This window comes from Dendropsophus ebraccatus, chromosome 7, assembly GCF_027789765.1.
Source record: "Dendropsophus ebraccatus isolate aDenEbr1 chromosome 7, aDenEbr1.pat, whole genome shotgun sequence".
Taxonomy (NCBI): domain Eukaryota; kingdom Metazoa; phylum Chordata; class Amphibia; order Anura; family Hylidae; genus Dendropsophus; species Dendropsophus ebraccatus.
The window spans coordinates 121,596,607-121,618,175 of record NC_091460.1 but is presented as its reverse complement, the minus strand read 5'-3'; the positions used below and the strand labels follow the sequence as shown (position 1 = coordinate 121,618,175).

Here is a 21,569-nt window from a genome sequence, read left to right as displayed (position 1 = left end):
AATTTCTGAGTTTGAAATTTTCACGAACATTTTGAAAATTGCTACTAAACATTTACGGCCTCTAACATCCCAAATAAGTAAAAGCATGTTCACCAAATGCTTTTAAAATAAAGTAGACATGTTATAGATATGAATTAATAAATAATGAATGTAGTATTACTATTTTCCTTATTGGCAGAGACTTTCAAATGTAAACAAATGCGCTGTTTTTACATTTTTAACAACATTTTGGAGTTATTCACAAAAAAATTCTAAAGCTATCAACTCAAATTTACCACTAACCTAAAGTAGAATATGTAACAAAAAAACAATCTTGGAATCAGAAGGATTGGTAAAAACATTCCCAAGTTATTGATGAATAAAGTGACACAGGTCATATTCATAAAATTTGCCTTGGTCCTGAAAGGGTTAAGTGAGCAACTTTAACAGGAAATTCTCTGTAAAAAACATTTTTGCAGCAATTTCAAAAAAATTGATGGTTAGAGCAACTTTCGTAATTGCACTAAAACAATGCCATTTTGCAGCAAAATCACTGTTGTGGTAAGATTTTGCATCAAGATAGACATGACTGTAATAATAAAAAGTTACATTTACAGTAGTCAATGAAAAGTCTGTCTCACCCACATGTCCAGTATTTTATCAAAGTCCTGCAGTGGTCATAGACAAATATGTATATGTGTATAATGGGCAGAGGAGCAGAAACCCTGACACCTAGTGGCCAATATTATAACTTTGAATTACACCCTTTTTTTAACAAATGTGTGAGTTACAAATATATTAAATATATAAAAATGTTGACAAAGAACATTCCTCTTTTTATGCTCTTTTTCCTATTCAGAGCAGCATGTGCCTACTGCGGACTAAGCTGAAAGTCAGCATCTTTTTCCCTACTAGAGGCAGTGTACAACAGAGCTTCCTACCATAATTCAGGTGAGATAATTCTTATTTCCATGTCGCTCCAGTGCTGAAATATAAGCTATAGAAGTTCTTTTGCAAATGGGCTGCAAAACTGCAGCAATGTTCAGAATGTCAAACTAAAAGAGAGTGGGTGTTTACCTTCAGGAATGGGACATTTCGCAAGTACAGGATCTAGAGCAGATTTGATGGTGCTGATTTGAAGTTGCAGATTCAAAACAAATCTGCAACATCAAATCTGCTGCAGATCTGTCGCAGATACTGTGTAAACGCACCCTAATGGTGCGTTCACACCTACAGGATCTGCAGCTGATTTTCTGCAGCAGATTTCATTTAAATAACTGAACACAGCATCAAATCTGCTGCAGATCTGCTGCAGATCCTGTAGGTGTGAACGCACCCTAAGGGTGCATTCACACCTACAGGATCTGCAGCAGATCTGCAGCAGATTTGATGCTGTGTTCAGTTATTTAAATGAAATCTGCTGCAGAAAATCAGCTGCAGATCCTGTAGGTGTGAACGCACCATCAATGTCCCATTCCTGAAGGTAAACACCCACTCTCTTTTAGTTTGAGAAGGGTCTGAATGTTGCTGGGATTTTGAAGCCCAGGGAAACACACCACAGTCTATCATAAAACTTCTATAGCTTATATCTAAGTGTTTGAATGACACACTGAAGATAGATGCCCTGATTGAGGGTAGAAATCCTCGATCCCTGTGAATAGGAAATAACTATCTAATTGTGAGGGATCGGACTGCTGGGGGCCACAGGGATCTCAAGAACACGCAACAGTCTCACATTAGCATGGAGTGATGGGTATGCATGTGTGTCGCTGCTCTATTCATTCTTTATGGGATCTGTGGACACAGGTCCCACAGAGAATCAGCCAGTGCGGTGCATACACAACCCATGCTCCATTCTAACAAAAAAAAAAGTTTGTTCCCTCTTCTTGAGTTTGACCCCACACAGTTAGAAAGACCTGGCATGGGGTGAAAGCCAATCTAGGGATAATTAATAATAATAATAATAATAATAATAATCTCCAGTTCCAGCCTGCCATATATATATATTTTTTTTAAATCATCATAAAAACTACTTGAATACACAACTGTATATTATAAGGACAAAGAAGTCAAGACCTAAAAGCAAAATACCTTTCGGAGATTTGAGTTTTTCCATCTAGGCGTATATATCTATGCTGGTGGTGTTTCAGGAAAACTTCCAGAATATCCAACATCATGGTGAACTGACTAAACAGCACCACTCTGTCACCCTACAATAAAAATAATATTACAGAGTAAATCATTAGTGCAATTCTTAGATATATTCAGGCACACAGAAAGGGGCTGTTTGTTCAAGTGTATACATTTTAATATAAACTCAAACTAGCCTAAAAATAAGCACGTTGCCCTAACTCTTCCACCATACCCCATCCTGACACTGCAGCACTACCTGCATTTGGATGGTTCACCCAGAGGGGTGCAAGGGTCAGAATCTGGTGCAAGCAGCATGAATCTATAAATCCTTCTTGTTGGGTGTCAGCAGTCTGGTGGATGGGACGTAACAGTGTAGGGAATATTTTTTTGCACACTCAGGGTCTGATAAGCAATTATTGCCCAAATGTCTATATACAGATATCAGTGCATTGATGCCACCCAAGTTCATTCTTTTTATGACAGCTATTTGTGGCAGAAAAACAATGTCAGCAGGACCAGGCACTCTTCCAGAAAAATGACAGAAAATTTTCCTTGCTTCACCAAACCCTTCACAGTGCCCAGATTTTAATCCCCTGTAACTGGTGCAGCTGGTTCAGCTATTGTGTTATTCAGTTTCAACCTATTTCAACCCCATTAAATCAACCATCACTACATTGCAACTGAACATTTACAACCAACTTATAGTTTATATTACCCTTTTCTTAATGTCAGACAGTAGTTGTTCAAGAACCTCAAATTTTCCAGAATCTAACAGCAGTTCCTTTTCAAGCTTATATTTAGACAGGCTTGAAAATTCAGAGCAAAGTCTGTGCAACTCAAAGTCTGTCATAACTTCCATATCCTCGAAGATTAGATCAGGATTGGCTTCACGATGTGTAGGTTCCTAAAAGAAAGGAGGAGGACAAAAATGATTAAAGGGGAGGTTTATTAAAAAAAAAAAAAAAAAGAGGATAGAGGGGAGTGGGTGTTCAGTATGTGTTGTCTACCATTTGGGTCTCTTAAAGGATTGGGCTGTATTTACCAAAGAGAGCTGCCAGGTGGGCGCAGAGTCTTCAAATGGGTTATTATGGCATATTGAGTAGTTGCACTGGCACTTTGATATATCGCTACTTGGTTTTTGTATGAAACTGGACTTTATCATTGGGATTGCCCAGGTTGTTGTGTATGAAATTTTTGCCCTAAGGGTCCATTTACACAGAAAGATTATCTGCCAAAGATTTGAGGCCAAAGCCAGAAACAGACCATAAAACTGTAACTTGCCCTTCCAGCAAAGATGCTGTTGGGCCATTAGCAAGGGAAAATAATTTGGGTGGTGTTTTGTAACTTAGGGTGCATTTACACAGTGATTTATCTGACAGATCTTTGAAGCCAAAGACAGGAACAAACTATGAACAGGAACAGGTCATAAACGAAAGCCTGAGATTTCTCCTCTTTTCAAATCCATTCCTGGCTTAGTCTTCAAATCTCAGATAATCTTTCTGTGTAAATGTTGTCCTGCTTCTTCCAAAATTGGTAGGTCAGCATATCTGCTCATCATCAGAGGGAGCATCACAAAATGTTTCCAAAACACTGACAGCAGCGGAGAGCAGGCGGCCAGAGATCCAAGCAGTAATAGGGGAGCAGGACAGGCAGGACACTTCCCTGGCAGGATCCCCAAATATCATATTACCCTACACAACCCCTTTAAAAATTCCATTAGGGCAGAGCTGCGATCCGTAACTACGGATTATATACAAAGCTTACAAGGAGTCTACATCTAACTTATCCACACTGCAGCTCTGCCTCTTCTGGCATGAATACAAGTCTAGCACAGTTATGGTGCGTTTACACAGGCAGATTTATCTGACCAATTTTGGAAGCCAAAGTCAGGAATGGACTTGAAAAGACAGGGAATCTCAGTCTTTCCTTTATAACCTGCACCCTGTTTATAGTCTGTTCCTGGCTTTGGCTTAAAAAATCTGTCAGATAAATCTCTCTGTGTAAACGCACCATTAGTTAACCCATAATTCCCTAAGAAAATTTATAATAAAAAAAAAAAAAAAAGCATCCTGATAAGTTGACATTTCACTGCCTTTACATACCTTAAGCATTAGCTTGGACATAGAGCGCAGCTTTTCCGCTGTATAATACTGCCTGTGTAGCAAGGGGTGATTGGCCATCTTTCTTAAGTGCATCATTACATTACAAAGCTCAGAATTTTTTTCTAGAATAAAGCAAAATTTATTTAGATCCACAAGTTGCCAACAAGAAAAAGAAAAAAAACAACAACTACATCATAAGCATTAGTAGGTGGGTTTTACCTGGTCCCTCGATAGATCTCTTCAGTTTTATCATTAAATCGTCATATAGTTGTTGCTGTTTTTTGGACATTTGGCAAAATTTAATGTGATCTTGTTTAGGAGGCAGCTGCTTGAGGACCTAACAAAAACAGACACAAGTAAGTTATTTGCAATACAATATCACCACTACATTCATAAACAAGGATTCAATCCCTCCATATTCTAAAATACTAAGATATCAATAGTGTCCCTTCTCTACAATACAAGTATATTACACTGTGGGGCACAAAGAAGGCTTACAATGTAGTAGCTAGACCACTTATCAACTCAGAACTTCCAACTTTATTGTATAATTTATAAAACCCGTCGTCATGTGATCCGATAATTTACATGGTATATGTCACTTACCTCACTTTTTACTCTTTTGAGAATAAATGGTTTCATGATCAGTTTTGCATGGGCGATTCTCTCTTTTTCAAAAGTGCTTTGCTCATCAGTGGATTTCTAGATAAACAGATCATGAGAGGTTACAGGAAACTTTAAAACCCACAGCGCCATCTTCTGTCATGCTAACAAATATGCAACTGATATAGGGTTATAAACAAAAAAGCCTTTTGTAAAACAAAACTTCTGGCACATACCCAGGTCTACGGAATACTGAACATGTCCTCAAAGGCAATGTGAATAGGCCCTAACAAAAGGTACTAAGGCATAAGCCAGGAAAAAATAACACTTTGCATGCATCCAGTTATTTGTTGGAAAAAAAAACACAACAACATTAGGGTGCCTTCACACATACCGTATTGCTGTGTATTTATCACTGCGAGTTTCTTGCACATAAATCCACAGTGATACTGATTGCTATCAAGCCAATGTATGTGTATTCTCACTGCGTGTTTGGTGCGATTTTTACACGCGAGTTTTGATTTTCATATGATTTTCATAGGCGAGTTCAACACCACAAAAAAACGCAGCTACTTTCATGCGAGTTTGATGCGAGTGTTGTGCGAGAAATAAGCAGCGATACGGTACGTGTGAAGGCACCCTTACAGTATATGTCAGTGGTTCCTGCAGCATCCTGGTTGACAAGATGACATAGGATGTTTAGAGGGGAGACCTACCTATAGAGGAAGGCGCACCTACCGGAGGAAAGCTACTTTTGGTGGTGGGGGTAAAACCACATATTGGGGAAATTACCTACATCAGCTTAGTGAGGGGAAACTACCTACTTGGGGTGACAGCATACTAAGGGAAACAACACACCAAGAGCAACTACCTAATGGGGAAAACTACCTACTGAAGCAACCTATCCCCTGAATAGCAGGACCTACCTATTCCTCCCCAACCACTTTAAGTGACACTAAACAGGTGTTTATTAACCACCCTGTAATACGGTTTGGAACCCATGGGTGGAGACAAGGGGGAAGACGGGGGGGGGGGGGGGGGGGGGGGGGGAAGGTCGCTGGAAGAGTGTCCGAGATGTTTCTCTAGCAATGTCTGCAGAGATAAGTTGTGATTTAAAGTTATGCGTCATGGCGGACGTGCCAGACTGACAAGAAAAGGAAACACTGACGGCTCCAGAGGTCACCTGTGAGTGACTAGATATAACAGCACTCTACTCTACATAGCTAACAGATGTGTGTTCTTTTCACACATTTTTGGTAGAAAATTCGGTAGAAATGCCCCAAACTAAAAAGAGAGCCTGTGGATCCTCATTTAAGAGTCTCGAAACACAGGACTAGCCAGATACCCCTCCGGCAAGGACCCAGCCAAGCCTGTTTCTCTTATGGCTCTACTAGGCATTGCTCCCACATAGCCAAAATCCGACTTCACACTGATGAGGTAGAACACCCCGAAACAGCTGTCTGTGGATGGAAACCTGGCCTTGGTCTTTCCCTTGTCATTACATTGACTTATAGGGCCACTTAGGTTTCCCTACAGGAACCAATGCTTGGCTGGGTCCTTCCCGGAGGGATATCTGGCTAGTCTTGTGTTTCGAGACTCTTAAATAAGGCTCCACGGATTGTCTTTTTTTGCATATTCATGTTTCCCCCAAGGAGTAATGCACCTAGGATGTCACTGTATTAAGCGCTTTAACGGGCAGCCGACAGTGTTATCTTTGGCTGGTCTCCCTGAGATTAGTGATCTGTTTTACCAAACTAAAAAGGACAGGGAAACAAGGTTCTAGACATATGTGCCAAACGGGAACATAGCATTTAAATGTGCCTTAATAGGTGTATTACCATCTGGGACACTTATGTTATAACCACAGAACATGCCATAAGGTCCGCATCTGGGACCTGTATATATCTTCAGGTTGGAGGCTCCCCCACATCCTACAACCTGTTGTAAAATGCACCACTGCCAGCTTGATTTTAATACAGCTATGGAAATGGCACATAGCCCCCAAACTATGTTTTTTTTTTTACATAACTTAACAGTACTGCGTAACAGTGTACTGGACATTACAGTGCTTCAAAAAAAACACAAAAAAACCCCACTGCCAATACACAGCCATCGCAGGCAACTTTTTCTTCTTAAAAGGCAATTCAGCCGGACCACATGAATGTTCACCGTTACTCGTGGGGTTTAAGCTTGCTACACAAATATTTTGAGATTACCGCTTTGGAAGAGAACATCCTCTTGATCTCACTGGTGCTGCTGCTAAACATGTGCGGCATCACAAAATTCAGGAGGGACATGAGTTCCAGCAGGTTATTTTGGACTGGAGTTCCGGTTAGCAGCAAACGGTTCTTGGCCTGTTTGGATAGTATGAAAAGTAGTAAGAAAAACATAAAAGGTCTACTGCTTTGTAAGCTTCATATGTCATCAGTATTCATCAGTTTCATGGCCACGCCTAAGCTATGTTTATGGCTTCCACAGTAAACATAGTGGTCGAGATTTACTAAAACTGTTTCGAAACTCAGAAATGCACATTTGTCGTCTGTCTAAACATAAATCAACCATTTGTTGGCTTACATCAACACGCAACGTGGACTACACCGTAAGAATGTGCACGATTTTTGACAGGGACAGGACCTGTTTGATAAACCTGGAGCACATTAGTTAAACCAACTATTAGTTGGCTTGCTTTATGCCTAAAGTTTTCACCACAAATTTAGTCCGTCTTTGGCCAATGTTAGTGCACCGTAAGCCACCCCCTTATTACAAAGCTACACCCTAATACGTGAGAAATGTTTTACTATGTAGGAATTTCCAGCTGCTATAATCCTGGTGCATCAGGAGTATGAAATGGCAGTATCAGCCACAGGAACATGTAAAACAGCAACCACTGTTTTACACAGTGTGAACATAGCCTTAAAAGGCATCTTTGTAGGTTTCTGCCTAATTTAATACGCAGTGTCATTTAGTGTCCATTTGCTTTAATGTCCAAGCTTTTTTAAAAAATGTACAAAAACAGAAAGGGCAGGATTATTATTGCACTTTGCCTGCTCCCTGGGCAGGTTTACCAGGAAGGAATACTAAAGATAGGAGCCAAGAAACTTTCCTAAGCGGCCACTGACACTGTACCCAGCAGCATGAACATGCAGGTTATTGGAGATCTCATATTTCATTGCCTCCTCTAAAAGCCCCTACCAACCAGATGAATGCTATATTCCAGGGTAAATACTGTGCTAATGTTTACAGATTAAGGTGTATAAAACAGCTTGCAAATGCCTCAAGTTTCGGCAGCCACTTTCTTTGACACTGATTGATTATAGAACAGAATCTGAACCGGGCAACTGAACCTTGCTTGTTATAGCAATGTAATTTATTTCAGACGTGAACACTTAACATGCATTCAAGTTCAGATTTGCTCCATGAAGGAAGCGAGATAAATCAAAACAATGGCCTTGCATGTATAATGGAGAAGCTGAAGAGGGCACAGAGGCCCGACACTAATCCTCCTTATAAATGATGCATGCCAAGTAACACTTACATTTAAAGTCATAAGGTGCTGATAGCGAATGGAGCTCATGTTTTTTAGCATGTGTCCTTCATCAAACACTGCGTAATTCAGCTTCAAACGCCGAAACAGACTGCGATCCTCGGCACTGCTGATGGCGCAATTGTACCTGAGAACAAACAAGCATTTTACAGGATTTAAAACGTGAGAAAAGGCTCAGGTTTGATTTAACATATAGCGAGAGTTTGATATTTTATACGCCAACCTGTGATCTGTTCTAAAAGGTAAAAATAAAGTCTTTCGCTGTTTTTCATGACAAAGAAATGCTGTGCATCAACTAGTTACCAGATGTTGAGCCTGATGCCCATTCCTTTCTTTTCTTCACACGTCTGGTAATTCTATCTGGATTTCTTATCAGGAAATATCCAGATACCTGTATGGACCCATAGGCTTCTATTGGACACAGATGTCCTTCAGGATTTTTCCTAAAGGGCGTCCGTGCCGGACAATAGCTCCAGAAAATGACCCGGAAGTAATCTCTGTCGTCTGTGTATTGCAGTGCTGGACAACCTACCACTGAGTCCACGGCCTATTATAGTTATAGGTATATGTAAAATCTACAATATGCATTTTTCTCTGTTCTTCTGGCATATTTCCATTTTTTTCTCAAAATGTATCCACACAAAGGAATTTATATTATTATTTAGTCCATGCTGGAATATGATTAGTGGGAACACTTAGGAAATCAATCCTGTTGGGGGCCAATGTGTTCCCAGGTGGTGTCCATTCCTCTGCTCCACAGCCACTGATGTTGGGCTAGGCATTCCTCTACTTCTAGGTTAAGTAGAGGAATGTCTTTTCCCCATCCGGAAACCCGTCCAGCCCTGTGCAACAAATCTAAGTTTGAATAATAATTTACACCCCATCATTGGATACGGCAGGCGTATGCCACAGAGAAAGGCCAAATCTGCACCTTCTCCCTGGCATACACCAGGGGGGCAACAATCATAAGTCTCCCCCCATATGTTTAAAAAAAAAATTAGAGTGAGTGTAGCACTTTACTACCCAATGTATTTTATTCTATTTGTTTCTATAGTATTATATTTATATATGAATCAAACACCGTTTGATTTGGTCAAATCCCATCCGGGTCACCCATGAACTTCATTATAAAATGCAGGCTCACACTTTATGTTACATCTCTAATAAAGAAAAGGGTGGCCTCCTCGAAACGCTTAGCCGATTGCAAATAAAGAACCTTTAAGACCAGAATGTGGAGTCAGTGTCTGTTAACATTAAGGAAACCTAGTGATCCAGACATCAGGCTCCTGGGGCAGACAGACTGCGCCCGGAAAGCTACGGCTTTCCCACTTTTTCTGTGTGCTAATCTTGCCTGCAGGATTCCTGGTCGGGTTACCAGAAGGTGACTAGCTGCAATCCCACCGATACTTCTTCAGGCTCTGAATAGTGTCATGCCTAATTATATACGACCTCAACAGGTGAGCATGCATACTGTGTACTCATGTTTGTGGCTGCCTGCACATCCAGTGCCTATTACTTTCTTTTATATATAATCATTGCAAACTGGAAACACCACACTTTGGATTCTGCCCAATATATCCCTCTCCACAACAGGTTTCATTGTTACAAGATAATCAGCACTACTCACTTCATCTGTCAATGTTTTATTGTTCATAAGTTATTCACTGTATAAAAATTCTAAGAATAAAGCAATGGTGGTTGTCAAAGGCTGCAATGTAGCATATTCACCACAAGAGGTCACCCTATATCTAATTATAGCAAGTCAATCAAAACGTTTAGTAAAACTTACGTTGTGACAATAACATTAAAGTCTATAACTTTATTCAAGATGTCATATCGTAAGTGCTTTCTTTCGTCCTGAGAGCCTAAAAGAAACAGAATGTGACACTTAAAATGTCATCATATGCTTGTAAATTAGTACACAGTGGGGGGAAAAAAAACTAAACACAGTACATACCATAATATAGTAAGATATCCAGATCTGGACACCAATGATTGAACTCCCGGACCCAGTTGTCTGTAAAATAAGGCAAACAGGAGGTTTAGCTAAGGACTATAATACAATTTGGATTTCGAGAAACCTCATCTAAACGATTGTTTGATCTGCGCTCCGCTCATTAAGCAGACGGCATTTCAGTGCTGCTCTGCTCCCTGTCACTCATCCCAGGATGCAGGGAAAAGCTGGATCCAATCCTGGGAAACTTCTTAGTTAACTATGATTGGATCCAGCTTTTCCCTGGCACCCAGGGTGGAGCGGAGCAGCGCTGAAAGGCCGGCGGCTTGATGAGCGGAGAGAAGATCAAATGTTCATTATTGCAGAGGAGGCGCAATTTAGGATTAAATACATAAATATTGCATTTTAGCCGTCAGCACAAAAAGGTTAAATCTCCAGAATTGTAGGACACACAGATGTCATTTCACAACCTGCTGCAAATGGACAGAAATTATTTCCATACATTATAGTGTTGAGCAAAAATTTCAAAATGTTCAGGTTCGGCAATGTTAGCCGAAACCAAACATTCTGCTTTGGATTCTCCGGAGCTTCATAAGTTTGCTGCTGCCCTACGGCTGTCGGGAAAACAAGAATACTGTGGTTGTAGCCATGTTTTCCTGGCAGCCGTAGGGAGGCATCAAACTTCTATAGCTGCCAGGAATAAAACTCAGATTGTTCGGGTTTGGTCAACGTTGACAAATCCGAACATTTTGATGGGTCCGCGCAACACTAGTCATTACCCATGTCTGTCTAGGATGTTTACAAAGGCTATGGACACAAATAGATAGATATACAGTGGTGCCTTGGATTACGAGCATAATTCGTTCCAGGACTGTGCTTGTAATCCAAATCCACTCTCAAACCAAAGCAGATTTTCCCATAAGAAATCATAGAAATGCAGACAATTGGTTCCACACCCCAAAAATAATGATTTATTATTCTGAATAACATGTAAAACAGATGAAACAAACATTTATAAACAGCAGAATATGTGATACCTAAGTTACTGTACAGTAATGGAGAGGATGGGAAACACAAGGGCTGACAGACTGCAGGGAGTATGAAGGGATGAGCAGGACAGATGTGGGCACATACATGCAGCACTCTCTGTCCGGGGAGAGAGGGGTTACAGCTATGAAGAGATTACCTCCACAGTCCTGTCCCTTGATGTAAGCCCCAGCCTGAAGTCGATCTGCTATGATTTGGAAGGTGAGGGAGACTTCCTGGGTCAGAGTACAGCGCTGTAGACCACATTATGCAGACCATGACCCTCCCCCACTTGCGCTCCCACCTAGTACAGGAAGCTCTTAAACCAAAGCAATGCTCTTAAACCAAGTCACAATTTTGAAAAACTGTGAGCTCTTAAACCAAAACACTCTTAAACCAAGGTACCACTGTATATATCTATCTCCATAGGTATTTATTAAAGAAAAAAAAAATTGCTCACTTTCTCTTCTACAAGCTCTTGCTGTATTCCATTCGGAGAAATGACCGATAGAAATACTGTCTAATGGCTCTTCCCTCCTCTCTCGAAAGGGACTTCTAAGCTGATTCAGGACCAGGTCAACTTGTATGTGGTCATAAATGCTCTTAGAAGTTCAGCAGAAAAGAGAGATATGGAGACTGAGCCAGTAAGAAACAGCCTGATAATTTTATTTATACGGTCTCCAGTAACGTCCTGCTTCAGTAAAATCTAAGATACACTTTTTTTTTTACCATGAATACCAAGAAAGAATAAAAAATGCCTTCACAAAACAAGTTACAGATTCAGCACACAGTGTCTAAAGCTGGCCATACACTTTAGATGGATGTAGGCCAACCACAGATGTGACTGCCAGGCACAGGCTTGGTATAACCTGCTGTGATTTACACTGTGCTGTTCCAGAGAAATCATATTATTAACCCCTGTAAGACTATTTGGGGATTAGATAATTTTTTCCCATAGAGCCAGAACTTTTTTTCTTCCAACAATTTTGCAGCTTCTATTTGATTCTTTTGCAACACGAGTTGTAGTTTTTATCTAAAACGTATGGATTAGCTTTTAGCAATGCTTTTTTGGCCATATCGCTGGCACAGCCTTAGCATCCCCTCATGCCTATGGGTGAAAGGGAGCTCAATTCCTCTATCAAGCCAGTTAGAAGCTGTGGTCAGGAGCCATGTAAACAGGAGTAGCTCACGTGCTGCGCTGTTTATATAACTCCTATTATTCTCTAAGGAAGATACATACAATGAGTTAAACAGCCACTTTGCTTTTTGACCACTGCAAACAAGTTAAATAGGGCCTATTCCTAAAATAGATGTTCCAGAGGTGGATATTTAGCGATAGTATCCCTTTAAATGGTTATTCCTACTGGAAGGTTAGAAGACTCTAGCCTGCAGTCATGTTTCCATAGCACAAAAGGAAATCAGGATAAAATCGAGATAAATGTGGCAAGATATCTTCTACTAACCTAAAGTGGAAGCTGGAACAACCACAAGATGGGGGCCAAGGTTTCCATTCATGTAAAGATGTGCGAGGAATGCTATGGCTTGAACAGTTTTTCCTAAACCCTGCAAAAGAACAATCAAGATTCTAAATGAGTAGAAATATAAATAGTGTTGAGACAGGCAAAATTCCTATGGTTTTTGTCACACAAAGCATGGCAGTTTCCACATCAAAACCCATGTTATGTTACAGGGCCACAATGTGTTAGCTAGAGCAAAGTGGTGGACAAAACAAATGCCCTTGAGAGAGACAGAGATACAATACTAACCATCTCATCTGCCAAAATCCCATTCACTTTATGCTTGTGCAAGAGAGCTAGCCAATTCAAACCAATCTTCTGGTAAGGCTTGAGCACCAGGCTGCAAAATGGAGTAAAATAAAGACTATAAATCCATGTTCACATGCTAAGGATTGTATCAGGATTCAGTCCTCTATTAGACGGGCCTATTACACAGCTTGATAACAGTTTACCAAGGGCTGCACGGATATCATTAGTGATGTCCCTGCAGTCCTTGACCTAAAAACTGTTAATACATTTCCTCTCTCCGCTCCCAGCCTTCTCCTGGCAGCTGCAGCTTAAGAGCTGCCTGTCAGAACTGACAGGCTGCTCAGCCAATCCCTGTCAGGGACCCCCGCGGCCAGTGATTGGCTGAGCGGACTGTCAGCTCAGAGCCTGTTTTGAATCTGTAGTCACTGGGAAGTGAGCAGAGGGCAGGAGAAGCCTGGGAATGTGGAGAGGTAAGGTACAACAGTCCATTCAATTGTTAGCTGATGGTCGCACATTGCTATTACTCGTAGCGATGCGCGATCGGCAAACAATGATTTTAGGTCCAGACCTAAAGATACAATCAGCCGATGATCGTTGTCTCTTTTACACGGATAATGATAGTGATAATTGGCCAAACTAGCCTAATTCATCAGATCACTCAGTGTAATAGGGCCCTTAGTGTCTGACCTATGGGCATAGAATGTGCCAACCCTCCACCAGTAATACATGTAAATGGAATACTTCATAGCTATTCATATTCACATGTTCAGGAAGGAGGGGGTACCCCAGCATGTTTTACTACACTAGCAGAAACCATGCTGAAAAGTCTTGGATTAGCGGTATCAAGTGAATTCCCTGCCCAATGGTCCGCAGAAGTCACCCAACTCGGTCAGAGTCTACAAATCCCATGGGTCATTGGGACAGCCATGAAATAAGTTAGAAAGTAAATATTTAATATTAATTGATAGTAAATATTTTGCCTCTCAGAGAAATGTAAGAAACAATACAGTGTGTAATACGTCTTGGATACATTGATTTTACCTCTTTGATAGAATAGAAGGCTGCTGTACATTCCATCCACTTTCTCCATCTTCAGTGATGTGTGTGACTTGCTTCATAAGTTTCCTCGAAATATCCTCACATTTGTTCATAAGTCTCAAAACCACTTCTCTCTCTTTGATCAATATTTTGCAATCCCAGACCAGGTCCAGCGAGAGGGTATTCACGTTGCCTATTTTATTAAGCTGCACAGAAAACAAAACGATTTTTTTACTCAAATTTCAAAATATATATTTGTTTTCTACATCACAGACAGCAGGTGGCACACACGCTTCTCTATTTTGACAGGAGCTCTATCACTATGGCTGACCCCTCTATATCACTGTGCCTGACCTCTATAGCACTTGGTCTGTCCTATATATCACAGGTAGCTGGCATTGTTAGCAGTTTTCCTTTGTGTATGGTGAATATTTAGTTAGAGACATAGAAGACTTCCAGCAGGAAAAGATCCCCTGCTCCATCTAGTCTAGTTGTGAGTTCTTCCGGACATGGAGGCTGGAGACTGGCTGCATCACACTGCACACACAGGAGAATCTGCTTAATATCTTTTCCTTACTTACTCAGAAGTCGCCCAGCATTATGCAGTACATTAGAAAGAAGCTGCTGAGCCAGATCTACTTAACATGAATGTAATAAATGACACCCCTGGTGTCTGACTGGCCATTTGTGAAGGAGCTGGGGTCAGTCCCTGATGAACTTCAGGAGTCAGAGCTGCGGCTTACCAACTCCACAGCCCTGGTAGGTTATACAGTAGTTTATCAGTTTATTTGACTTGACCATTTCTCTGATGTCATATCAGGAAACTGTGAATCTCTCCTGTATACACACGAGGCCCAAGCTCTATTAACACATTAGGAAGTAGTCAGACCTATATTACATCTACTGACAGAAGTCTTTCCCCACCCCAATAAATGCTGCTTTATTAGAAATCCCGGTGCCACAGATATCATTTATCCTGCAAGTCGTCTGCCTGTCAGACTTCCCATTCGCATGTCTTCAGGTAGAAAACGTGTATGTACTTTTAAAGAATTTGAAACCTGCATGGTCCTGTTTTCACTTTTACAGAGGTGACAAGGTGAATTTTGGGCTCCTCTAAGGGCAGTATTACACGGCCTGATAGGCAATGTACCGTAAGCTAGATCAGCGCAGGGCCTATTACACAGCTCAATGATCGTGCAGCAAGGGCTATATAATTAATACACATATATATATATATATATATATATATATATATATATAGTTAGTAATGTCCATGAGGTATATAGAAAATAATAAATTCATAGTAACTTGTCCTGGCTCCCCCAGTGTCCTCCTGGCTTGTTTCTGTGTTCCCAACTCATCACAGTCACCACTGACACTGCCAAACCAGTCTCTGCAGTGACAGACCGCTCAACCAATCACTGGCTGTGGTGCTGTCCCATCTCAGCCAGTGATTGGCTGAGCAGTGCGTCAGCGGTCGCTGCGCTGAGGAGGGAAAAGAAAGGAGGACACAGGGTAGCCTGAAGAGACATGTATAACTTCATTATTATCTACATACCACATGCGTGGTCAGCGGCCAGTGATATTCCAACTTGATGAAAGACAACAATAAGCAGATGATCAGCTCCTTGGCTTGTTGTCTATTACACAGGGCGATATCTGTATGATTTACACAGTAGAGAAATATAAATGGCACGTGGAGGAGGAAGGGGTTACTGATGCTCTGGCTTTGCAAGGTGCTATGGAAGCAAAAGTGAAAGCAGCAGAGTCACAGAAACTCTGTACGATGTGCGCCATGGTACAGTGGTGATGCGCGCCATGGTACAGTGGGGCTGGATTTTTATGAACGGCACATCTTGTGTGGCAGATAATTTGAACGGCAATACACTGATCATTCATGTGCGGGCTGGATGGTTTGGTCTAATATACAGAATATGGCGTGATATATATGATATTTACTATAGTATAGTACCTTAAAAAATATACGTCTGGTTTCCTATACTAGACTATCCCAGTATAGCATGGGGGACATAGCACTCTGGGTAATAAATATTTCATATTTATATATATTATATTTTTATTTATTTATTTATTTTTATTTTTTTACTTCAGTATATTTTTACGGTTAGGTTAGCTTGCGGCAAGTTGTCTATGTCCAAACTGGGGTTTGCAGTAAGCCATGAACATACTTGTATAAAACAGCCCTATTCGGACATATGGGATGGATTTCTGTGATGAATAACGTATCCACGTGCGCACACCTACCCTTAGAGTTAAAGGCTAAATACAAAGTTACACAACATAAAAATAAATTACAGGATGTACATTTTCCCCTGAAGAGAAATAATTTTGGGCATGTTCTAAACTTGTTAATGTACAGTATGCTATTCACACGTAAAGCACAAGGCAAACAATCTTGACTTCGAGAACTTGTTGAATTAAAACTTAAATTTACCATTAATCAAAATCTAACAACCATGATAAACAATAATATCTACAGCCTGGATGAGCATCGCTTGTAACACAATGCTTAGACATTGGTCATATTTGTTGTAGAGAGGTACAACAAACACATTATGTACAAGCCCCATCAAGCCTGGCACAGAGGACGCCATGGGAAATTGTCAATTGTTGCTTCCTTTCACCCTCAAGTCCCAGGTGGCACCAACTTTGATGTGAAGATCTCTCGATTAAAGGGTTTTATTTTTAAAATCCATATTTAAAACCCGCAGAGCTTGTGAATGGGTCTGTGCTGTATTACCTGACACAATCCACAGACCAAGAGCAGCAGTCCTCCCGAAAAGCAGCAGATTAGGGTACGCCCCCATTCACATTAATGGCCACAGCATGCATTGTGTGCTGCCGTTGCAGCAATGTAATACTTGCTTTTGAATGTCATATGAAGTGAAGTACAACATCCCCAAGCAGCATAATGCCTTTTGGCATATTATACATTCTATTTAATAAAAGGGCTTGTCTGGTGAGGCAAATGTGTTATGGGCTACCCTGGTTTTCACTAACCACCATGCATCTGGTATACGTCTATACAGACCATGCAGGGGCAGAAGCAGCACTGTGTCATTTATTCTCAGAATTGGTAGAGGGCCCAAAGGAAAGACCTACTTCTATAGAGATGAGCGAACCTCAAGCACGCTATGGTTCATCCGAACCTGAACTTTCTGCATTTGATTATCTGTGGCTGAAGAAGTTGGATGCAGTCCTAGAGTGTCCTGGAAAACATGGATACAGTCATAGGCTGGGTTCACACACAGTATACTTCAGTCAGTATTGTGGTCCCCATATTGCAACCAAAACCAGGAGTGGATTAAAAACACAGAAAGGATCTGTTCACACAATGTTGCAATTGAGTGGATGGCCGCCATATAACGGTAAATAACTGCCATTATTTCAATATAACAGCCGTTGTTTTAAAGTAATAGCAAATATTTGCCATTAAATCACAACCATCCACTCAATTTCAACATTGTGTGAACTGATCCTTTCTGTGTTTTCCATCCACTCCTGGTTTTGGTTGCAATACGAGGACCACAATACTAATTGAAAAATACTGTGTGTGAACCCAGCCACAGGCTGTACCCATGTTTTCCCAGGAAGCCATAGGGCTACATCCAACTTTTTCAGCCACTAGTAATCAAATGCAGAAAGTTCAGGTTCCGATGAATCAAAGCGTGCTCGAGGTTCGCTCATTCCTACTACGCGGATTATAAAGAGATGGCATACTCTAAGGGTCCATTTACACAGAAAAATTATCTGACAGATTATCTGCCAAAGATCTGAAGCCAAAGCCAGGAATGGATTTGAAAAGAGGAGAAATCTCATACTTCCCTTTATGACCTGATCTCTATTTATAGTCTGTTCCTGGCTTTGGCTTCAAATCATTGGCAGATAATCTGTCAGATAAACTTTGTGTAAATGGACTCTAACAGCATGCAATCATGTTTAGTCCTGAGTACCCCCTTTAATGTATAAAAAAAATCATCATAATGGCATTAAAGGGTAATGCAGTAGGTACTAGAACGGGTACACGGGTGGGGGTGGTGGGACACGGGGAAGGGGGCCGTTCACAGACATAACATACATTACAAAGTTGTATAACTTTGTAATGTGTGTTATTCTGTGAATAATTTTTTACCGCCGCACTACCCCTTTAAAGATGGTGTTCAGCCGGCTGGGGTATAAATTTATCACAGATGCGCTGCATGATTCAAAGACTAGGGAACATATACATGTTTTAACAGAAGACCTCCTTTTTGGGAATAAGGAGCTTTGACATTTCTAGATAAGTGTCCAAAAGATGACACACAGCATTACTATAAGCCTCGTCTAATAATAAGCGCAGCAATATTTTATCCATGAGCTTAAGCGATTGTACGTTACAAGACTATGTAGACGATAATGCGGATGACGTTGTAGTACCTACTGCATTAGGTGGGACACCTGGCAATATCGAACAGCTGCAACAAGCTTCTAGATAACAATGGGATAAGTGCATGGATTTAGACGTGTCGTCACTTTATCTACATGTCAGATATCATAGAAAATCATATATAATATGTGAAACACCACCTGGCAGAGAAGCTGGGCTACACGCCTCAAGATGTGCAAAAACAGCATAACATAACACAAAGGACAGAGGTTGCTAAAGGAAATGCCCTACAGAATCGGGACCAATTTAAAAAGAATCAGAGATTACAAATGTATTGTATAGGAGAAAACCACGGCACTCGATGTTGCAGGAATAAGTGAGGGTTTTTTTATTTAGTAAATAGATACAAGGTATTTACTCCGACCGTACATAAGAAATGCAAGAGATGAGACCAAATAACATATGGTGCCACGTTTCGGTCTGCTATGGACCTTCCTCAGGCAATGGGGTCTCTCATGAGCTGTATGCAGGGAGAAGGGTCGGTCACTCCACCGACCCTTCTCCCTGTATACAGCTCATGAGAGACCCCATTGCCTGAGGAAGGTCCATAGCGGACCGAAACGTGGCACCATATGTTATTTGATCTCATCTCTTGCATTTCTTATGTACGGTCGGAGTAAATACCTTGTATCTATTTACTAAATAAAAAAAACCTCACTCATTCCTGCAACATCGAGTGCCGTGGTTTTCTCCTATACAAGACTTATGGTTGAAGAATCCAGTTACCACTGAGCACCGGCTTTAAAATGTAAGGCAGAGGTGTGCAGCACTGATCCTATACAACTGAGATTACAAATGGATGACATAATAAAGCACTAACTTTGCATTGTGGAAAGCTACGGTTTGATTTCCTGGTATGGCTCTGTTTACAAATGAGGGCCTTCTCGGTCTTATCTTATCAATGGTCATAGACTCCTGGAAGAGGCCAATGCAATATATTTAGACTAGGGATACACTTTAGCTGCACAGTGACCTACATGGAATCCTATAGACTGCAGCGGTCACTTAACAGGTAAAATCTGTGGTTCAACAAAAAGTCACAGCGTTCCTCTATCCTTATTTCCACTAAAGGTCCCTTTACACACACAGATTATCCGATAGATTTTTGCAGCCAATGCCAGGAAGAGACTATAAACAGAACAGGTCATAAAGAAAAGACTGAGATTTCTCTTCTTTTCAAATCCATTCCTGGTTTTGGCTGCAAAAATCTACCACATGATAATCTGTGTGTGTAAAGGGACCCTATGTTGGCCAATCATTGCCTTTTATTATGGTGCGTTTACACAGAGAGATTTATCTGACAGATTTTGGAAGCCAAACCCAGGAATGGATTTTAAAAAAGGAGAAATCTCAGTCCTTCCTTTGTGACCTGTTCTCTGTTTATAGTCTGTTCCTGGCTTTGGCTTCAAAAACCTCTCAAATAAATCTCTCTGTGTACACATATCATTACCCAAACCGATTATGGGCCGTAATGGACGATAATCGCTTTGTTCAATAAGGCCTTAAGTGTATTGATACAAAAATTCTCTATCATGCTTCAATGCTTAGAAACAAAACATTCTACTCTGCAGAAGGGAGAAAACTTTACTTAAGAACTCTTTGGTTAAGACCCCACCAAGATACATAGAGTACACTGGTATACAGCTATGCTTTGGCAGCCTAACATCTGCTGGAAGTCTAATTATTTTCTGTGCCTTTGTAACATGATTTGGGGCATGTAGCTACAGCAACCAAATAATATTTGGGCGTAGATGTAAAGAAACATGTTTAATAATTAAAAAAAAAAAAAATTACAATTCACTGCAGGTCAGCACAGCATTTATAACATTATTTTGCCAAAGGGGAGAGGAAAAAGTTTAAAAAAAAAAAAAAAACGAAGACAGACATCTGCGGGAATGGCGGCCCTTAAGCAAATACTTTAACAAAGATTTAGCAAAGGCAAAGCCCGACAAGTTTGGCTATTAGCTGTCTGACAGGCAGATGTTGTCAAAGCAGCCAAAAGCTTCAGGCTAAACGTCTCTCCTGTGTGGGGAGAGCAGCCTGTGACTCCGTGCTACAGCTCTAGCAATACATCTCCATGTACCCTCTTTTCTGCCCCCATTTGGGAAACAACAAAAAAAAAAAATCCAAAAAGAGAAGAAAAAAAAAAAAAAAATGATGTGCCTGTGACAGGACTGTAAAATTGGTTTGTTACCCATAATACCTAAAACGGATGCCCACTTCCCAACTCCTTTCACCTTCGTCTGTCGTTCAAAAGCATTTTTCGATATCACATGATGTATCAATTTCTAAAACAATGTATACAGCATAATGTGCACACAAGAAGGCCGCCCTAGCTGTATATGTAAAAGTTTATGCCAGACAAGAAAATTTACATAGAACGGGGTAAAGTAAAAAAAAAAAAAAAAAAAAGTTATTCTCTACAGTCACAAATGTACATATTAAAAAAAAACTAATAGCTTATTATAACATGAAAGTACTTACCGGGTAATGCTAGATTATCCCTTAAACAAAGTCGCTGCTATTTGCTCTCTGGGTTAACTAAAAGTCTGAGAAGGTTTCAGAAAATGGCAGCAATGTCTAACCAGAAGAAACATGAGAAATGCACTTACAGATTTTAGCTGGGAAACCGGTAGTAAAAATAGGGAAAAAAGCTGCTTTTAGAAGAATAAAATGACAATGCATGCTGCCATCTGGAAACATGGAGCTGATCCTTCAAGGAGCTGGAGTGGAAGTTAAAATCCTGCCACATTCTTGCCTCTTGCTTGACTTTTCTGCTAAAATATCTCAGGAAAGACTGGCAAAGTTCTCCTTCTCAAAGGAAAGCTCTAATGTCTGCTTCTGCAGAGCTCTGAACCAAGTTTCTAGGTTGCTGAATGAGTGACAGCATTGCCAGCCAATCAGCTTGGATTTTCAGGAAAATCACCCCTTAATTTATTCAAAATTAGGTCATATGACACTATATCATCTGCTATTG

At 40.6% G+C, this 21,569-nt stretch overlaps 1 protein-coding gene across 4 annotated transcripts in view; it reads right to left on the bottom strand.

Annotated features, from left to right (window-relative positions):
• The window catches only part of SMARCAD1 (SNF2 related chromatin remodeling ATPase with DExD box 1), a 62,308-nt gene that overhangs the window by 3,469 nt on the left and 37,270 nt on the right, over positions 1–21,569 (bottom strand). For all 4 annotated transcript variants that reach the window (XM_069978328.1, XM_069978330.1, XM_069978329.1 and 1 more), the window contains 12 exons: positions 14,149–14,351; positions 13,108–13,198; positions 12,805–12,904; positions 10,319–10,378; positions 10,151–10,226; positions 8,353–8,488; positions 7,034–7,171; positions 4,821–4,916; positions 4,434–4,551; positions 4,215–4,336; positions 2,828–3,016; positions 2,071–2,189 (listed from right to left, as the gene is read on the bottom strand). In XM_069978328.1, coding sequence (XP_069834429.1) covers positions 2,071–2,189; positions 2,828–3,016; positions 4,215–4,336; positions 4,434–4,551; positions 4,821–4,916; positions 7,034–7,171; positions 8,353–8,488; positions 10,151–10,226; positions 10,319–10,378; positions 12,805–12,904; positions 13,108–13,198; positions 14,149–14,351 — 1,448 coding nt within the window. The remainder of the gene's footprint in view (positions 1–2,070; positions 2,190–2,827; positions 3,017–4,214; positions 4,337–4,433; positions 4,552–4,820; positions 4,917–7,033; positions 7,172–8,352; positions 8,489–10,150; positions 10,227–10,318; positions 10,379–12,804; positions 12,905–13,107; positions 13,199–14,148; positions 14,352–21,569) is intronic.